The sequence below is a fragment of the Pangasianodon hypophthalmus genome, chromosome 9 (assembly GCF_027358585.1).
Source record: "Pangasianodon hypophthalmus isolate fPanHyp1 chromosome 9, fPanHyp1.pri, whole genome shotgun sequence".
NCBI lineage: Eukaryota > Metazoa > Chordata > Actinopteri > Siluriformes > Pangasiidae > Pangasianodon > Pangasianodon hypophthalmus.
This window is the reverse complement of record NC_069718.1, coordinates 14,837,457-14,858,360: the sequence shown is the minus strand read 5'-3', so window position 1 is coordinate 14,858,360 and position 20,904 is coordinate 14,837,457. Positions and strand designations below refer to the sequence as shown.

At 39.0% G+C, this 20,904-nt stretch overlaps 2 protein-coding genes across 2 annotated transcripts in view; one reads left to right on the top strand and one right to left on the bottom strand.

Annotated features, from left to right (window-relative positions):
• Positions 1–472: 472 nt before the first annotated feature.
• On the bottom strand, positions 473–16,109 carry accs (1-aminocyclopropane-1-carboxylate synthase homolog (Arabidopsis)(non-functional)). The gene is made up of 16 exons (XM_053237074.1): positions 15,180–16,109; positions 10,073–10,977; positions 9,713–9,772; positions 8,973–9,043; positions 8,707–8,776; positions 8,511–8,577; positions 6,637–6,734; positions 6,469–6,546; positions 6,270–6,370; positions 5,855–5,938; positions 5,726–5,771; positions 4,230–4,371; positions 3,829–3,971; positions 1,682–1,835; positions 1,086–1,541; positions 473–938 (listed from the first exon to the last, which is right to left on the bottom strand). The coding sequence occupies exons 1-15, from the start codon at positions 15,799–15,801 to the stop codon at positions 1,111–1,113; spliced, it is 3,072 nt and encodes a 1,023-aa protein (XP_053093049.1). The 5' UTR covers positions 15,802–16,109; the 3' UTR covers positions 473–938; positions 1,086–1,110.
• A 2,404-nt stretch (positions 16,110–18,513) lies between these two features.
• The window catches only part of furinb (furin (paired basic amino acid cleaving enzyme) b), an 88,609-nt gene continuing 86,218 nt past the window's right edge, over positions 18,514–20,904 (top strand). The window contains exon 1 of the mRNA XM_026919561.3: positions 18,514–18,773. The gene's annotated coding sequence lies outside the window, so the exon portion shown is untranslated. The remainder of the gene's footprint in view (positions 18,774–20,904) is intronic.

Here is a 20,904-nt window from a genome sequence, read left to right as displayed (position 1 = left end):
AAAGAGTAAGCATTCACACTACTGAGTCAAGATGTACTCTGTAATTTGACCTACATTCTTCTCATACATCAATCTCTGATCTCTCTCTCTTTTTTTTTTTTTTTTTTTTTTTTTTTTTTGCAGAGGCGGAAGAGGGGCTGCTCTGATGTCATGGTGTAACCTATGTAACCTACAGAGGAAAGAAGAGCCCACTGCTCACTACGCCATCAAGTGCACTTAAAAACCAAAAGCACTCCTCCATGCTTTTCCTTCCAGCTCACCCGAAAGCATTACTCTTTCTTATTCAACAGTTTGCTCAGGATTCAAGAGGAGGAAATAATTCATACATAAGCACTAATACTGACCTGTCTTAGCATGGGCTGACATTAAAACATTAAAAAATAAATAATAGAGAACACATTTTAAAGAGTAAGTTTTCTTTATTTAAATGTTATTTAATGAAGACTTTATATTGACCATCATGATATTAACAAAAATAAGGTGCAAAGAAAGCTTTTAAATCTAACAAAAGAGCAAAAGAGTAAAATCAAAAAAACAAAAAAGGAAAAATCCACCCTGAATGACCTTATATAATCTTTATATACAGTATAATTAATATGTGATCTTCAATGGCCAAGATTTATTTTGCAATGAAATTCTGAGTTTTTTACCTCTTTCATGGACATGGTGCTCTATTTTCCTACATTATCCGCAATGCTGTTTGGGGTAATACCTGCTAATAGTGCTACCAGTGAGATTTAGCTCTTGGTTCATCTCTACCTAAAGAGAGTGATACAGCAGCATTTTAGTCCTTTAGTCTGTCCAGCTCTCTCATCTCTTTATCTGTACACTCTTCTCAAACAGAGTTGCAGTGGTAGAGTTTTTCTTTAAAGCCTGCAAATCATCTTTCCAAGTCATCACACTGACATATGGAAGACCCAGAGACCTGTGCATTTGAACTGCATATTTGTGAAAAGAAAACAGAACAGCTTTGTAATAAAACAGTTTGACAACCCATATGAAAACTTCTATGTTAACACTCTTATAAAGTCTTACATACATAAAAAAAAAAACTAAAAAAAAAAAAAAAAAAAAAACATGCTTGCCTTTGGATTGGGAATGATGCAGTCTTTAACACATCCTGGCTCTGTCCAAGAGATCTTTAAACACCTCAGCTTGTGTCGGGTCTTCTCCATCAGCCAGTTTCGGCCTGTTCTTCTCTAGCCAATCAGAGGAGTGGATCTGCTGTCGCAGTGCTCCTATTAGTGAGTCCAGACTCTCTGAGGTAGCAAATGTTTGGCTGTTGTTAACCTGAATATCCTCATCAGCCAATAACAAGCTTTCAGCCACAGCACCATTATTTTCTAAATGCACTTTTGTTGTTGTATCGAAGGCCTTGATTGTTGTGTCTTTGGAACTGTCTTTGTTGTTTTTGTCCTCTGTCTTTCTACTCCACTGTGTTTGTGTGTCATCTTCTTGTTTGTCTGCTTTTGTGCTCTCACAGTCAGTCAGGATGCTGGAGCACTGAAGTTCCTCTATAGTCTCCCTGATCCTTTCCAAGCCTGTGAAAAGAAAAAAGTAGCCTCATCACAAACACACACACATCTCAAACATCAGCGAATGAAGAGCATATTAAGGTTAAAGAAGTATAAAAATCCACTGAGAGACATATTGTATATCATGGCATAGTATACAAACAGACCAAGTTGGAGGCGGTGGCGCTGGTCAGAGAAGACGATACGGAACCATCCTGGTGAAGAACAGCTAAAGGCCTGACCGCAGCTCAGCAACACCCGATGTTTCAGAAAACACCTCCATACACGCAGCTCCTCTGCAAATGTGCGCTCCTTTAGATACTATGAAAGACACACAAAAACATGTACATGTACACACACATCAAAGCATCATGGACTTTTATTGCCACTGGCCCCTACAGTTAGCTCAGTAGGGATCTACAACCAGATTTCTCTTGTTAAACGCACTAAACAAATAAAATTTAATTTTAACAATAATTCTGAAAAACACTAATCCACCATCTGTCCTACCATAAAAAAACTGACAGGTAAAACTTAGACATTTAATTCATGCACCTCACTTCACTACTTAACACTACTATTCAGTCATTTGGTAATCTTTTATTTAAAAATTCTGCTTGCTGTGTATTTAGAAGAGGTAAATAAGTAATAAATCAGAAGAGGGATATTTTTTTTATATCTTAAAGTACTACAGACAACTATTAACCAGTAAGATAAATCAGTATAAATTAGAAATGGCCAATACCATTATTTCTTTTCCAATACCGATAATGAACCCTTGTGTATCAGCTGATATCAATACCCATCCAATATTATATATATATATATATATATATATATATATATATATATATATATATATATATATATATATTAAAAACTACTAAGTTTACAATGATTTCTTTAATGGAAGAACCTAAAAAAAACACATAGCTAAAAACATGACTTACAGAAAAAACCACAGCTTTCACACATACATAACACAGAGTGCAAATATTATAAAGTATAAATTTTATAAAAATCAATTCTAACAAAAAATACAATCAAGTCTTTATATGTAAATATTTACAGTTCCAAAAAAAACCCCAGTTCCAATCTTTTCTTTTTGTTACAGGATCAGATCAAATTTATTCCTCTGATTTATTCCTCTGATATCTAATGCAACTTTTTTTTTTTCTGGTATTGGCTCAATGTCGATCCTGGGTATTAAACCGGTGCCATCTTTTATGTATAAATATATATAAATGTATGTAGATTAGCTTATAGATAGGAGAACTGCTACAATTATAACAAAGAAAATTACTCTTAGCCCCAGCTGTGTATAAAAATAATGTAGATAATACTTACTTTGAGATTTGGGAATTTCCATTCACATTTACAGTCAAACAGATAAACAGATAGCTAGGATGAGTGTATGTTGGTTTTTTTTTTTTTTTTTTTTTTTTTTTTTTAAGATGTGCTACTTACATAAGCTGGTTTTGTGTTACATGGTTTAAAATAAATCTGAGCTGCAAGAGCATGTTTCTTTTTCACACCTCATTTAGCATTATAGTACCAGCTTTGAATAATTATTAGGATTAGCTTTCTTAGGCCTTAAAGAAAAGAGGAGGATCAGCTTTCACCTGAGACTGAGAATACACAGGATGAAAGAAGATGAGAGGATCAATGGATACACATTAAAACACTGGGAAAGTGGTCACTTTGGATTGAGGCTAGCTGACTTGTATGGGCCTCTGACAGAAGTGACACAATATGCACAGAGGTCACAGACTATACAGTACACCTCAAAAGTAGCAAGACTGTCTGTGGAGTAGGAAAGCATAAAAAAATAAATAAATAACCAACCAACCATCCACCCAACCAACCAACAAACAATCAATTCATCCATCCATCCAATCATCCATCCATCTTTCCTTCTTTTCTTTGTTTTCTAGTTTGTTTTCTTTCCTCTTCCCTACCTCCTATCTCTCTCTCTCTCTCTCTCAACTTATATTTCTTATGAATTCAACACAAACAGAAGTATGTATTTGGTGGTCCAGAAATAATTTAAAATATAATGTAATACAGCAACATGTGGATGGATCATAACCTTGTATTAACGGCGCTAAATGGCCATTTAGACGCACTGAAAGTTGTTGGTGTGCACTCCGTAGATAAAACTAAATCTCCACATAAACCAGAAACACTTCAGCACTAAGATCCTGACTAAGCAAACTGTTGTGGTCAAAAATTCAGTTTTGTTTCTTTCAGATTCTACAACACATGCATGATCATGTCTGCATAATGATATAGAGTACTACTATAGGTACCTCACCTTGCTGAAGTCAGCCCAGATAAAGAAGCCTGCGCCCCTGTGGAGGTAAGGAATGCTGAACCTTGTTAGCTGAGTGGACATGTACTGGTGGGCCTCCTGCAGCCTGCGTCTATTCTCAGGAAGAAACACCTTATTCATCCAATCTGAAAACATCAACACATGAATCAGAGCTTCTGTTCCATCAGATACCTGAGAATGTCAATTGAAAGGCAAAGACAAATCTGTGATGCTGGTTACTGAGGCTCAATACAGATTGTACAGTAAACATCAAAGCATTAAACACTGCCTGCCTAAATGTAGACAAAAACTTAATAAGCATGTACTCTCTAAACACTAATGATAAGAGTCCAAGTAATTAATTAAATATCGAGCATAAATGAAATTGACACACTAAATATTACCTCGATCCTTCAGCAGCTGAGACACCTGGTGCTGTGTTTGTCCTGATACTCCATGAAAACTGCCCAGCTGATCAAGGGCCTCAATTAAATCACTGTTCTCAGAGTATACTGTACCCACACGCATGCCAGCCATAGCAAGGTCCTACACACACAAAATGCAGTCAGAGGTTTATACCAGTGTGAGGTTTATACCAGTGTGCTCTCTTCTGGACAAAAAAAATAATAAGAAGAAAAAAATAAATTGACCAGTATTCAGGTACCAATATTCAGTTCTCACAGCATGATCAAAGCTGATGATATTGTCAAGATCTGTTTGTTTTTTCAAAATATTTTTAATTAGATTCATTTAATTACTTTTGGTCTAGCTAGAAAATTATATATACTGTCTATGAGTTTGCATTGTATTGGATTTAATAAGGCACAGAAGGCTCAGTCTCACCAAAACTGGACAACTGAAGACTGGAAAAAAGTCACCTAGTCTGAACCTGAACCTGTAGCCATAGATTTATCAGAAGCTGATGTGACCTTCTGCTGTTGTAGCCCATCTGCATCAAAGATCAACGTGTTGTGTGTTCTAAGATGGATTTCTGCTTACAACAGTCGTAAAGGGTGGTTATTTGAGTTAACATTGCCTACCATGACAACAAAAGCGATCTTCTTCTACTAAACATACATTAAACAACCGAACAAGTTATTCATATATCTGTATCTCTAATGTCCAACATGTTTCCAGGGAATTCACATCTAATGAACAGAATTATTGGATATGATGCTGCCTTGCTTATAAAAAGGCTGGCTTCCTTATGCTGCCTTCCAAATGCTGTTATTGAGGAATTGCATATACTGCCCAATAATGCTGCCTAACAATGTGATAGTCTCATCCCAAACAGAACACAGGACAGTGGTGTTAGGATAGTAAAGTGGGAAGTACGAGTGATAATATTAAATGAAAGAGTGGGAAGATCACTACCCCAGGCCAGGTTTTATTTTTTTTATTTGTAATTGCCTTCACGGTGATCTGATGCACATTGTGCTGTGTTGGAACTATAGTGCACTACTCCTACTGCCTGCTGCACTACATACATCGGCTAAAGTGTGATCTGGCTGACAGTAGAACAATTTTTACAGGGCAAATTAATTAGCCTGCACAGATGATTACACAATTAATATATTTTGTGTGTTATGTGAAGAAAGAACACCACATCTCATGGCTGAAATGTTGGCCAACAACATTTAGTTAGTTTAGGGCACTCCATGATATGGATCATCATATAGACATTTGTTTAGACTGGATTAATGCACTTATTTAGCTAGCTTACCAGGCCTGGAATAATTAAATATTATTACTTTTTAGCCTAGTTAATTAGGTTTCCAGGCAAAACATGGGATTGGGCAGCACAACTGAGCTTGCTCGGGGGGCTAGCTAAAAAAAATTATGTTTTGTCCACTCCTGATATGTATAAAATGATTAATCTCAGTAATGATTATAAACACACCTTGCTAATGCCCCACATCACATGAGTCCTCTGAGGGTCTGGTAACCTGATGAGAGATGCTTGCATTACTACAGACTCCTGTGGGTGTGTGTCCTTGGCATTCTGAAGTAAAATGTCATAGATTGTTACCTCTGTATGCTGAGGACACTGTTAAAGGAGCCATCAAACACAGACAGCATGTAGATCTCATCCACAATAGCATGCAGCTCATGCCTGTGGCACACCAAGAAAACAGAAATGTAACATGTGAAAAGGAGACACCAAGCAGTGTTTATGAATCCATTACAGGATAAATGACAGTCTTAATGAAATTTCTCAAAGCACCAGAATTCCCCTTTCAGCAATGAAGAGCTTAATTGCACTCCGTAAAAATTAATGTGGGCTCATAGCAATAATGTCCCAGTGCACACCACAGGGGATGTTTATAGAGTAATTTTAGTACTCCATTTGGAAGATTAGGTGTTTACTTAATTTACATGTCATGAAAACAAGAAACAACGGACACGATTATTTACAGTTTTGGATGAGCATTTAGTTAAATGACCTCTTGGCAAAGTTTAGAAAGCTGATCATCTCTTCAGAGGTATAGATCTCCCCTAAAGGATTGTGGGGGTTCACCAGGATGATAGCTTTTACATTCACTCCCTGCAAAAAAAAAAAGAACAGACCAGAGAGATCATTCCTTTTGACTATGTGTGTGTGTGTGTATTTATGTGTGTGAAATTTTGTGCTCCATGAATCACCTCTTTCTTTGCTTTCTGGAGAGCATGCTCCAGTTTTTCAGCAGTGAGGTGAAACGGTCTGTCATCATTTTGGCTGGGCTGAAGGGGGAAAAAATGCAACAAACATTGCACATTCCGCAAACAAGAGCACTGAAGTACAGACAAGAGTAAAGGACACTGGACAATTACCTCACTGTCAAGAGGAACACAGTAGAGTTTCACACTGCTGTACAAACCAACATCTTCTGTGATCACACCATAAAAAGGGGTTGGGATGAGGATTGCATCTGCAAGACACCCAGGAATCACGATGCATTAGAGGTAAGCATTAGAAATTATAATATAACAATACCTAGACATTTTCATGTCATACAATAATGAGCATGATGTTTAGTGTGTACAGTTACATAAATATGCAAGCCAATGCTATGACGGGCTAATGTTCAATTGGCTGCATGTTTCTGTGCAGTCTTAATCTGGCATAGTGACACCATATGAGAGATAACACAACAAACAATGTGTCCCAATATCAGAATTTCTACCACAGTGCTGTTAAGTTCTCGATTCTGATTGGTCAGAATTTTTTTGATTAATTTTCTCTAACATTTATATTCATACATATGGTCAGAATGTGTTGATTAATTTCTATAACATTTATATTAATACATACATGAACACACCACATAAATGGGATAAAAATGTGTAATTGTTGATATGACATTTTCTGTAAGGAAACATTTAGTTAGCATTTTTAGAAGCATTCTTTAGGGTCAGCACTTCAGTTAAAGGTAATGATGTTAAGATGATATGGGAAAGTCTTCATGATAGACGGCTTTGTGGTTTCTCTGTTTCATGACAAGCTGCACTTTTGTCTTATTAATTTCAAGAGAAAAATTAAAGAGAAAGAGTTGTTCACCTGGTGAACAGCTGCTTATAGTGATATTAAGTGATAATCGGAACTAATCTTTTTTTGCAGATGTTTCACAACATTAAATGTAGCTATAAATGGACAAAAATGTATGGCATGTCATTCTTTAATTAATAAAAATGCCAGCACTGGCAAACTGCTGCAGTATAAGTGGAAAAACACTTCAGAATGTGCTGCTATAAGAAAATAATCATTCCACCCTACTGTGTTTTCTTCATTCTAAAGCAGATCGGGACACTTCAGCAAGTATTACCTTGCTTATACCATGGCCACCTACTACCTTTTTGTGCACTTATCATTTTATTTAGCTAATGTACTAGTTCTACCTCAATATCATTATACAACTATGTGATAATTTCCTTTTACATAATTAAAATGTTCAATTGCATGGTCATTAAATCATATAAGATATGATTTAATATCTTGAATCTTAAATGAAAAATGGTTAAGAGAAATAACTGAAGGAAACAAACGAAAAATTATTGAACAATATTAAGTCATTCTCTGTCTGCAGAAGTCTATTTAAACATCAAGTTTAGGGATCAGATTCATCATTTTGTCATTGGTGCTTATAGGGAGGTCAAGCTTAATGAACAACTAATGAATATTAAATGTAATGTTTCTACTGAAATTGAAATTCAGTGCATACAATAGTGAAACAAACAGTACATGCTTTTTTTTATTATTATTATTTTTGCCCAAGGATCATCCCTGTCACAATCACAGCAGGCATAGGAGACTTTCACTGCCACATTGAGGATGATGTAAGGCTGGAACATTCGTCAGGTTTCTCTAGCACTAAAACCTGTTGCCTTCCATTTCACCCACATTTTGTGCTCTCCAATCATGTTAATTGATTCAGAACTGTAAAAAAAGGTGCTGACCAAGTCTACAAAGTCACATATTATGAGAAATTAATGGACACTTGCCAGCCAGTACGAAACAAGTACTATACAGTATAGGCTTTCAAATAGCACTCTATACATTGCCCACCCAGACTAGCCAAGTTAACACAACCATCCGAATATCGGGCACCCCAAGACTGAATCAAGACAATAAAAGCATCCATGTGTGTATGTGATGCACACACAGGGAACTTATGCTGAGTAAAGATTCTGCCCATATGGATTCTTACCATAAGGATCACAAAGCACGGCTGCTATAGCAGAAAAAAGAGAGCCACAGCCATTTATCACAACCACCTAGTAAGAGACACACACACACACACACCACATGACATTCTATCACTTCTTCTGGAGAAAGCTCAATTCTAAGTATCACCATAACAGAGCATTTTGCTGATGCTGCTAAACTCTTAACAAGAAACTCACATTGTCGGCTCTTAGAGGCCTCGGAGCATGACAATGTTCTGACAGGAACTTTGCTACTTCCTCTCTTAGGCTGTGGAAATAACATTTCATTCAGCACACTTAATAATGTTATTCTAATGAAATGAAAGGGATGATGGCTCTTTGCTGATAAGGAAGTTCAACTATTCATACTTTTCACTTAATCAGCAAAACCAATGTGCTGATTAGGTTTAATTTAATATGCATTTCAACATGAAAAGTTCTCAAAAGACTGATAATTTTCACACAAGCGATGGCCCTTCCAGTCTGGATACTGCAGCAGGCAAGAATCCACATAGAGCATGTCAGGCTGTGTCAGCTAAAGAAAAGACCAGAAACAGATTAGAACATTGCCCACTATGGAAATAATTCACTTCTTCAAGCTAAAACATCAGTACACTACCTAATGTTGATTCTGGTGCACGATGAGTGACAAATTAAAGGAATAAACAGACCCCTGTTATGCTGTGAGAAGCATTTTTCTTGTATGGTTTGAGTCCACTTGTCCCCTTACTGAGAAGGGCTACTGCATATAAATACAAAGTTATTCTATCTGACGTTTCTATTCTTATGGGAATGGTCTCTTCCAGGAAGACTCCGCCCCATCCACAGAGCATGAGGGGTCACTGCATGGTTTGATGAGGATGAAAATAATGTTATGCTATGGCCTTCACCGTCTCCAGATCTCAATCCAATTAAATGCTTTTGGGAAATTTTGGAGCAGTGCTCTTCACCATCATTATCAAAACACCAACTGAGGCAATATCGTTTGCAATAATGATGTTCATTCCTCCAGTACAGTTCCGGAGAATCTGTGGTGCATTGAAGCTGCTCTGGCGTCTTGTTGTTGCCCAAAACCTAACCCTGCACTTTTCCTTTCATTTGTCACCCATCTGTATGTCTTAACCAGGCTTGGCATCAATATCTAGTGTAGCTTATACTGGAGGTAACATAATTATCTGGGTGAGTTGCAGTCAAAATGCCTCACCCGTTTCTGCAGAAGGTCAAAGCATAGCTTGTTCTCACTTGTTCCCAAATTTATAATGCCCTGAAAGAGAGAAAACATAAAAAAATCTTAAGATATTGAACCATACAGATTTCACCCTTTTTAATATTATACTTTCTCAAATAGCTAGTGGAAAGTAAATAACATTAACTTTATAACATTTTCTAGCATTAAGTCATTAAGTCATGTGTGGCAAAAAAGTTAAATAGAGTCAGATTCTAAGGTATAATTATATATTTCATTTCCAAAGGAGCATTTCAGAAAATAGTCCTTCATCAACTGTACAAGTGTGCAAGCGAAGTGCTTGAATCTGAAGAAGGTGTAATTTTCTGTGCTACTAACATCAGGGTTACTGTTCTCATCATGCTTGTTAGCACAGTACTGTGTGTAGCCTTCCTGCAGAATTCCCTGGTGCTGCCGGATCCTGTTACCCCTGCAGGACAAAAAACTGCTGTGCTGGGGTGTCTGATCACCCCGTAGCATGCTGGGTACAAAGGGGAGTGTGGAAGGGCCAGGACCTAGATTTGAAGAACTGAGAGGCACAGAGAAAGTTGCTAAATCAGATGCTGCTGTACTGCAGTCAGAGGTTGTGGTGCTGGTGTTTCCCTCATCAGCTCTCTGATTATCCTTCAGCATTCCGGGTACAAATGGGGACTGGGGAGCCACTGACACAACTGCACTGGAGTCAAGAATCATGGTGTTGCTCCTTCCCTGATCAACAGTGTGATCTTCCTGCAGCATTCTGTGTATAGTAGGGAGTGTGGGAGGGTCGGGTGGAAAAGGAAGAGGCACAGAGAGCAATGTCAGCTCTGACACTGCTGCACTGGGCTCAGAGGTTTCGCTATTGCCACTTTCCTTCTCTGCTGTCCCTCTGGCTGCACTGAAGGCCCCTGCGAGTAAGGAAGCAAGACGCAGCTCATGCTCTCTCTCCTGCTGAACCCGTCTCTCTTCCTGATGCTCTCTCTGCCGCTCGACCCGTGCCTCCTGATGCAGCCTCATTTCCTCCAGAGAAACATATCTCTCCTCCATGACTTGCTGCCAATTTATGAAACTCGCCAGTGCCTTCTCTAGCAACCTCCCACCACTGCCTGCTCGCACTGCCCGACGCCGCTTCCTCTGACGGAACCTGCTGGAATATTTAGGATCTTTCAGGTCAGCCTGGATGCATCTATCTACACTGGCCACAGGAACTGCTACTGGAGAAACGCCTGCACCAGATGAGCCAGCCACATTATGGTCACTAAAACCTATAAAGAAAAAAAAAGATTTATGATCGTGGACTATTACACAAGGTAATGGTAATCAAAATAACACTTTAATTGAAAAAGGATTGAGGACCCTGGAGCATTGAGGACCCTGGAGCTCTGAGGTAGCAACACTACCCACTGCATCAACACTACAAATCATTAAAATATATTAAATAAAAACAAAGAACAACAAAAAGGCCAGATCAGCATTTAATCTTTAAATGTGGATTTAGAAACACATATAAATAAATAGTGTTCATACTATTCTCTAAAAACATAAGAAAAACAACTTGCACTACACTAGTGTATCTGATTCTATAAATGTTAATTTGTTTTCTACAGTTTGCATTTGGTTACAAATTACAAGCCCGATCCTTGTTATTTTTAGAGACATAAACTCAGTAACATACGCTTAGCAAGTTTAGCTTAGTAAGCTCAGGAACATAAGCAGTCTTAGACTTCTAAAGTTCATAGTGTGCTGCCTGTGCACTGAAGCCAAAAAAATTCTATAAGTTTTTGATGCAGAGAGTAAGGTCCAAAAGGTGCACATGACAGACTAGTGCACTGGTTCCAGATCCCAGTGGTTAAAGATTAGCCTGCATTATTTTTGCACAGGGAAGGAGTGGAAACACTGAAGTCCAAATTCCTGTGTGATAATAAACTATCACTTGTATACTGCTAAAATGGTTAAGGCTCTGGGTTACTGATCAGAAGGTTGTGGGCTCAAGCCCCAGCACCACCAAGCTACCACTGTTGGGCCCTTGAACAAAGCTCTCTGTATCACAGCTGACCCTGTGCTCTGACCCTAACTTCCTAACAAGCTGGCATATGTGAAGAAAAGAATTTGACTGTAATGTATATGAGACAAATAAAGGCCTCTTCTTCTATTATAACATACATTATCAAATTTTTAGAAGGTCAACTGACCTGTCATAGTACTTAACAGTAATGACTTCATAGACTGTGCCCAAATCCGCACACTTAATAATGTTAATATCACGGCTGATTTCATAGTATGTATTATACACAGGAATTACACTACTCACCACCAGAGCGACCTGTCTCCTAAATACTAGCTGTCTGCCATAGTCACCAATCATACTCACAGATTTTATATTATATTCCTTATTACTACTCTTTTTATGTTCTGACTTAAAGTAAGATTTCACTGCAATTCTGACTGCTGTTAACCTCCACTGGTGTCTTTATTAATCGTTTCAGTGGTGGATGTTAGATTATCAGCTAACCTGCATCTTGGCCCTATCTACCATTTTCATGGTAGAGTTGGACGTAGCCTGTTAGGACATTAGGACATGGCCCTATAGACATAATTTCTGGGGGTGGGTTGTACCCCTTTTGATTGGTTTAGCTCATATCACTCCAGACGCTGTTGTAAAAAGTTGTGTAGTAGCCTACATGGCAAGCGACTATGCTTTGTTAAATTGTAGCTAGCTCAATAGTATCTCATACATTTTTGTCTGTTAGTCTATGACACTCTGTGGGTTAGCGGTCTGAAAATGGCTAGTTATATCATTTTAGCTTATGTTAGTATTATCTCAGCTATGGTACCTAACGCTAACACCTACCAGCCGAACTGCCAGTGGTTTTAAATCTTTAAACTGGTCTTGCTCTACATTAGCTGTTTTGTTTATTAGGAAACTGCAATCGAATAGAACAGTATTATCATGCTGATGGCTATCTGCCCAGTTATTACTTAAAATAGTTAAACTACGGATGTGTAACATTGCTCTCATGGACCAGACCAGTGACAAAACCTATGCTATTAACAATTTTTCCCTGCTACACCTTATACATCAGATAACAGCACTTCAAGCTCTTGAAAAACTAGATGTTCTTTGTAGTTTGGAGGAAATGGAATAAAGTAGTCACTGTTGCTGGTCTACACCAACAGTTCAGGAAAGACGATGCCTCTGGATCTTTTACTTTAAGATTAAGTGTTTGGAGAGCTAGAATGCCTTAGTATTAGCTTGGAAAGAAAAACACAAAACGTCTCAGGCATGAATGCTGCTGTAACTTGAATCTAGTCCACTTGGAGAAACAAATGAAATGATCAGGCCTTTAAAAGCCTGTTTAAAAAAATGCCTCTAGAACTACAAGTTAATTGAAGTGCCACAAGCCGAACATCGGCACTTCAGAAAAGAATCTTAAGTGCCTAAACACACAGCACTCACAGAACACTACAGAGCTCTGTAGAGTTATAAACCTGGACAGAGTAGAGTATAATAAGACACTTGACATTGTTGGCAGTGCACACAGATCATAATAAGATGGTCTAATAACCCTGCAGGACCTGAGAACACACTGCAAATAGAGCAAATCCACTCAGTGGTGGATGAATATCCAGAGATAAACACCATGTCTCAAGCTATATAGTTTATATAGTTACACATTTATATTTCACATATAGTTCCAAATTCATGAATACTACAGTTCCACACAAGAGGCTTTAGAGAAGACAACCTGAGATCAAAACTGACCTTTTTACTTTATTTATGTCGCATGCATTCACTTTACAGCAATCACTCTGTATCAGTCACTTAAAAGATCTGATTTTTCTGTAATCTCTTATTAAAACCTTTGACCATCTCTAAACATCTGATTTTTAGCAGGTTACCATGCACACACAGGCAGTAGAAAAAAAATCTTAAACAAAGTATCATGTTAGGTTTCACCTTCTCCCACCAACTACTCCTAGGTATCATCAAGTGAAAAAGCTAATCATGGTTCATTTGAAAAGATGTCACATTATGAAAAATGTGTTATAATTTTCATTTCACATTCTCTTCAAAGGTATACAGGTACATGCGTTATAATCACACACTGAACCTTTGATCAGCTTGCTTGTGTTTGTCACGTTTCATCCTTTGATGGAGAAAGTTTTAGCGCCCTCAGAAGTTTAAAGTATATCAGGACAACTTAGGCAAGAAAACAGGGTGCCAACAATTTATTTCTGGCTCAGAAAGACTAAATATATCTGGTGCTTTTATTTTAATTCTGGTTCAATCAGTTTGGTATGTGAGCACCCTGTGGTGCAGTTTTAAATTCAGCTGAAATGTGAGTGTTTAAAATGTTGAGTGTTTAAAATGTTGTATATACAATTTTAGATATATAACTGTCAATATCAGACCCAGTAGAGAAATGACTGAAGGCTGTATTTATCTCTAACAAGGGATAATGGTACCACTCCGAAAGCCATTAAAGCCATTAAATTGTAGATTTATATTAGCACTGATGATGAGATTAGTTTATTAGGTTTTAGGACATTTTCTCCTAAACATTTGCAGAAAAATGGCCCTGGATCATCCTAGTAGTAGTAGGTCCTTGTTTTCAGCCTTGCCAATACTGACCCTGATGTTACACCCTTATATTTCTCATAGTATGTAATACAGCAGGATGCAGAACTGAACCTAGGGTCATGATGTAATAGCTCATACTATTTATTTTCTCTGCTTAGTACACTATGTATATTTGTGAGTGTTGTGCAGTTTAAGACACAGCAAAAGTGTTTACTTTAGGGGTTTGTACACGTTTTGCAGTCAAGAACTCCTTTTAGTGTGGAAAAAAAAGTATTTCACAGACTCACTTATGACATCATAAATTTGTTTTCGAAGCATAATCCCACTATTCAAATACTAGGCACAGATATTTATTTATTGAAGCCTTTAGACTTTAGACAGAACTAACTGCACTGCAAACCACACTGCATTGAAAAAATTATTTTGTATCACAATAACAGCACTTTTCCTAGTTTTATTAAAACTGCAGTTAGATTCATGTCGATCCTGTTTATGTCTTAAGGTAATAAGCTTTAGATTGGTTAATGAGCAACTTCCTATAAAAAAAAAATTAGTGTGACTGACATAATTTTAAACTCTTAAATCTAGTGACCTGTTAGACTTAAATATAATAAGGACATAATAAGTATAGCAATTATAACAAGAGTTATACCAATGATAATAGTGATTTCACTATTTCTGACAGTAATTTCTAAGAAAGAAAGAAACAAAGAAAGAAAACAGAAAAAAAAGAAAAAAGAACAAAAGAAGAACGAGAGAGAGAAAAGAAAGAAAACAGAAAAGAAAGAAAGAAAGAAGTGGGTAGACTTGGAGGTGTTTTTGAGAGCCAGGGATTTAGGCCATAAGCCTGCTCGTGCCCGTGCTCGTGCTCGTGCTGAGCTGTACCTGAAGGAGACCACCCCGCGTGAGCAGCACACTCCCCTCCCCGCTCTCCGGGATCCTCAGTGTCCGCTCCGGCTGATTTACAGTCCGCCTCCGCCTCTTCCTCCGAGCACAGCGGATCCTCAGCACTCAGCAGCTCCTCCTCTCCGTCTGCGTTCAGCTCCTCTAGCTTTATCTCCATGAGCTCACCCGCTTTGGGCGGACAGCTGAAGGTGAAGGCGGAGCTGGAGGAGCCCGGGCCCGCCTGGTGGTGCACGCCGGCATTCCCCCACAGAGCCGAGTATGAGGAGGAGGAGGAGGAAGAGGCGGCGGGGCGGCTGCTCAGCACGCGATCTATCACGTCATAAAACCTGCGCGCTCTGGCTCCGCGCGGCGTCTGCTGGTTCTCCTTCATGCGCCGGTAATCCAGCTTCAGCTTCTTGATTTTCTCGCGGCACTGGTCCGCGGTGCGGTAGATGCCTCGCTCGTGCAGCGCCACGGCTATGCGGTTAAAAACGTGCTGGTTGCGGAGACAGCTTTCCAACTCCAGCTGCACCGCTTCATCCGACCACAGCTGTAACAGCTCCACCACCTCGGGCTCAGACCAGTTGCTCCCGCGTTCATACTTTTTAGTTGGAAAATCCATCCTAATGCCCACTGCCTAATAAAACTGATTTAATGCCAAACAGTCCTCTCTCTAGCCAGTGCCTTGTGCAGCTGTTTAATTAAACAGTGTTATTATAGCAGCAGCCCCGTACCTGCCACATGTTCCTCACCCAAAATATGAGTTTTTTAAGGACCAAGCATACGGATATACAGCGAGTGTAAGCTAACCCATTTGTTGTTTATCAGCTAGTGCTTTAGAAAATTTTACATCCGGGTTTACGGCACATGCGTGCTGGCCTTATTCCGGGATAACTTTGGCCCGTGCTAAAACAGACCGGAGCTTTTCACTAGCAGGCCTCGTGCCAGAAATACAGGCCGAATCCCTAATGCATTACGATTCCCTACATAGTGCACTACATAGGGTATTACAATTATTGCCATACACCCTATGTAGTGCACTATGTGCCCAGTTGAAAGGTATTTAGGATTCAGCCCCAGTGTTGAGTTTGACCCGACAGCACCCTCTAGTGCTCATTTGTCTGAGGCTTGTGTCAAGTGAGATCCAAATCTAATTATTTTCAAATGTCACAGCTGAACATTTAACTAAATTGAATTAGGCTATAGAATTGTGAATGTAACACCACATGTTGTCATGATAGATGGATGTTATCTGTGTAGGTTAGGTATCACTGTGGTGTTCCTATTATATATTAGTCATTTAAGTAGCATATTAATGTGTGCTGTGTGTGCATTTGCTTGCTTGAACTACTGGCATTATTACATGTGATACTGTGACATGTAACATTCACGTCAGCTCGGAAAGCTGGAGGCTTTGAACCACGACAGGATTTCAGTGAAGCCAGTATGTAGTGTACAGACACACTTTAATCAGGGATGGACACTAGAGCTTCTGTTTATCATCAGATTCATGCACTGTAGTGAAGATAACTGCAGAATGGAAAGACCTACTGCTGATATGTTATGGATGACAACTCCCATACTGTTATTTCAGAAATCACCAATAGCAATTGTGTATGCATTTCGGTTAGGATATGTCCAGTATCATATCTTTATTGGGAGGGGTTCACGTTTCAGCAATGATGCATCTGATGGTCAGTGGCCATGAATACACTGAGAATGCATAATAGAAAAAATCTGAGGCATAAGCCTGTAGTTCAGTATTAATCATAATTTAGATAGATGTCTGTTTTAGCTGTGTATGTGTCTTCGGGGGGGGGAAACTCATTTTTCAGCCTCCTCAGTAACAGAATGTCTATCACTCATCTTTCCTTAAGCACTGTGGATCAGGCGACTATCCCAGGATCACTGGGTGTGAGATGGGAATACAGCTCGGATCACAGGTCACCTTGCACACACACACTCACAATTAGGGATCATTTAGAGCAGGGGTGTCCAATCTTATCCGGAAAGGGCCGATGTGGGTGGATTCCAACCAAGCAGAAGCTCAAGATCAACTGATTAAACAGGTGGAATCAGGCGTGGCTCCTGTTTGATTGGAGTGAAAACCTGCTCCCACACTGGCCTTTTGTAGATAAGATTGGACACCCCTGGTTTAGAGTCTACCTATCCTCATGTTTGTGGGAGGAAACTGGAGAACCCAGAAGAAGCAGAGGAGAGAACAATGCCAAAAACTCTGCACAGGCAGTAACCTGAGCTCTGATGGATACTGGAGCTGTGAGACCACTGTGCTGCTCCTTTGTTTTTAATATTGTGTATTACTTTTTGTTATATGTAAGATGATATTGTATTAAAATATCATGGACGGTTATCATGGACCAACAGCCATTGTGATAACCGTTCACATTTTCACAAGTCCTGCATGGAAGAATATAGCCAGTACATACAGCCTTATTTAAACATCCTCAACAGACCCTTTAACGGGTCTTATTTCCCCTTTAACCCTTAAACCCTTAACCCATGTAGCAAATATAGTAATATTTCATTCTTATATAGAGCTTTACAGACATCTTTATTGTCATGGCTCTTGTCATGTGACCTCATGCACCACCCACATAAATATGTAAAAACGTATAGATTCATTTCTGGGCAGAAAAACGAATAAACAACTATTTTTGATTTTAAAAAATAATACTAATCCCTCCACAGTGGTGGTGGTAAAGCTTAACGCCTGCAGGTCGCGTTGAGCTGCCCTCTGTCGTCTGCCGGGAGATGGCGCTAAGAGCTTGCAGATTGCAAACACACTCGTGCCATGACGTATTTCCTGAGGTTTGTAGGCCAGGTCTAGTGACAAAGAATGGAGTGTGGGTTCGTTGCTGAGCCTGTGCTGTTAACCTACACAGTGTCTTCTGTAACGTGAAGAGTCTTGATACAGTTTTGGAGGTGACTCTGCATTAGGCGCATGGCATGCTGTGAGTGCAGAGAAAGGAGCGGCTGCAGAGGACTAGCGGGAATGAAGCACAAGTGAAAGTTTGCTCTCCGGGCTGCTGGATCTTTCGGAACGCGATGCTGAGTTCGGGCTCGTGTGGACGCCTCGTAACCCACGCGCGTGGAGCTTTCTCGGTTCCGTTTCAGATGCACGAGCGCGTTTCGGTTTGACGTGTCACAGTGAGAATCCTCCAGCGGACCAGCGTAGCCACGAAACGGGAGAAATATGAGTCTGAACTGGGAATTTTCCGCCGTGAATAACGGACTGACAGCTTGATTATGCCGGCCGCCTCTGTAGGAGGAGCAGTGTTTTGTTGAGGCGCGTGGACACACGCCAGTGAGTAATGTAATGCCGCGCGTGCCAGAGAATGTGTGACCGTTGGTATTTAAAAATAAGTTAGTCAGTGTGAGCTGCTGAAGACGCCTCGGGCTACTTTGTTGTACTGTTGTTCCGATAGCGGTATTGTTCTTACACCAGAGACTGAGGCTCCACCGGCTGTTAGCACAACTCACTGACTTTCTCAGTGACTTCATTTTTTTTCCTTTTCTTTTCTTTGAACAAGGGAAATTGGACACGGACATGTTTTTTGTCTCGTTTCGAAGATGGTGAGTTTGTAGCCTAGCTTCTTCTTAACTCTTAACACACGCCCTGTATGTATTGTTTTAAATTGTCAGCCTAACACACACACACACACACACACACACACACACACACACACATACATTTGTTTTACTTTCCTTGTGAAGGCTTTCCCTTGACATAATTATTAATGCAGCTAATTAATGATATGCCTACACCTAAAACCCTAACCTTAATCCCAGTAACCAAAAAAAAAAAACTTATTTATTTATGTATGTATTTACTTATTTACTTTCTAACTTATTTATTTAAACTCCTGACTTTGTCTGGTCTCCAAGAGGAAAACAGTTTTTTTTTTTTTTTTCTTTCCTATGCTTTTGAGACATTTCCCCACACCAAGATATAAAAGCATGCTGGCACACACCCACATTTATCAAAGCACAAATTTTCATTTCATTGATTTGCCTGTTTTCTTAATATATAATTAAAAATAAAACCTTGATATTGTAATACCACATATAAGGATGTCATTGGTCCTCCAGTGAACTAAATGTGACAGGTGTCTGATGAGTGGTTGTGTTGGTGTGTAAATACTTTCCTTTTTTTATCTTGCTGGCTGATGTTTTTGTTTGCAGATCACAGGGTAAAGAGATAACACTAGCTAAAAGCCCAGCTCTTCTCTAGAGTGCATTCACACACCACTTGAGGACAAAAGATAATGATCACCCTTAGTAGAACTGTACTGCTAATAAGCAAGCTGTGTTAAAGGCATAATGGCAGGTTTCGAAGCAACAACTCTAAATCCAACAAGCAGAGGGCTTATTTACACCTTAAAAAAGAAAAAAAAACTCTGCAATGCTTGTATGTGGATGGGATCGTTATTACTCAGCTCTGGTCCATTTAATGCATTAACATAATTTTTAAGTGTGCTCAGCTTGCAGTCATTGTTAACTGTCAAAAATAGTTCTGAAACTTAAATGCTTTTACACTGTCAGAAGCAGAAGGTACAAAACTAGGGTTTTAATGTACAAATGCTTGTCACTAAAGTGGTACCCTCAAAGATATGTTGTTTGTACTTTAGAGGAACATAATCAAGGTACAAATTGAACCTTAATGCTCTCCATTATTCCTTTGAGGGAAACATTTAATTAATTCAAGCGCTTTTAATAATAGACGTGGCACAAAGTAGATTTACAGAAATTCAGTTCCAGATCTAGACCCCTGATTTTTAAAAGTATCAGAGAAGGAAAACTCCCAGAGATGGCCAAAAGAAGAAACCTTAAGAGGAACCAGGCTTTAAAGGGAATGTATGTTCATCTGTGTTAGGTCAGATAGTGGGATGTTGATAATTACAGTAAAGTCATACAGAGGGTCAGAAAATATTATATGTTAAATATGAGCGTATTATGAATAAGATTCATTTATGTTGTTTGTATAATTGGGAACAACCTTGTACCGGTAGAGCACCTTTTTTTTTTTCTGGACACCTAGTAAGACTGCACAAGACATCCATGTGGAAATATAGAAGTGTGTCTTAACTGTTAACATTCCCCCCAGTATATGATTGAGAATATTTTAATGCAGCTTTAAATAATATCAAAGGTCAAGGGCATGAAAACCGCCTTTTGAAAGTTTTGCTTATGGTTGTTGTTTTTTTTTTTGGGCAATGGTATTTCTAGGTAGTGCATCCTTCGGTGTCTGTTCATGCTTTCATTGATTTTCGGTAGGCGCTTTATCCTGTAGGACACTGGGCACGAGTCAGGAATGCACCCAACATACCCTGAATTTAATGTAAACTAAAACAAGATTACGACAGAAGAATGGCTCAGTCATGGCCACTAATTAGCACTAATGATACAAATCTCCATTAATGGGTAGAAACTTCAACATTTTTGACCATTCTTTTAAAGTTTACTGAGAGACCATTATCATTTTCAGCATCAACTCCGCAACTCTGGCAGTATATGTTGTTATACATATCCAGTCACAGTATACACTGATCAGCCATAACTTTAACACCACTGACAGGTGAAGTGAATACCACTGATTATCTTGTTACAGTGTCAAGGGGTGGGATATATTAGGCATCAAGTGTACAGTCAGTTCTCAACGTTGATGTGTTGGAAGCAGGAAAAATGGGCAAGTGTAAGGATCTGG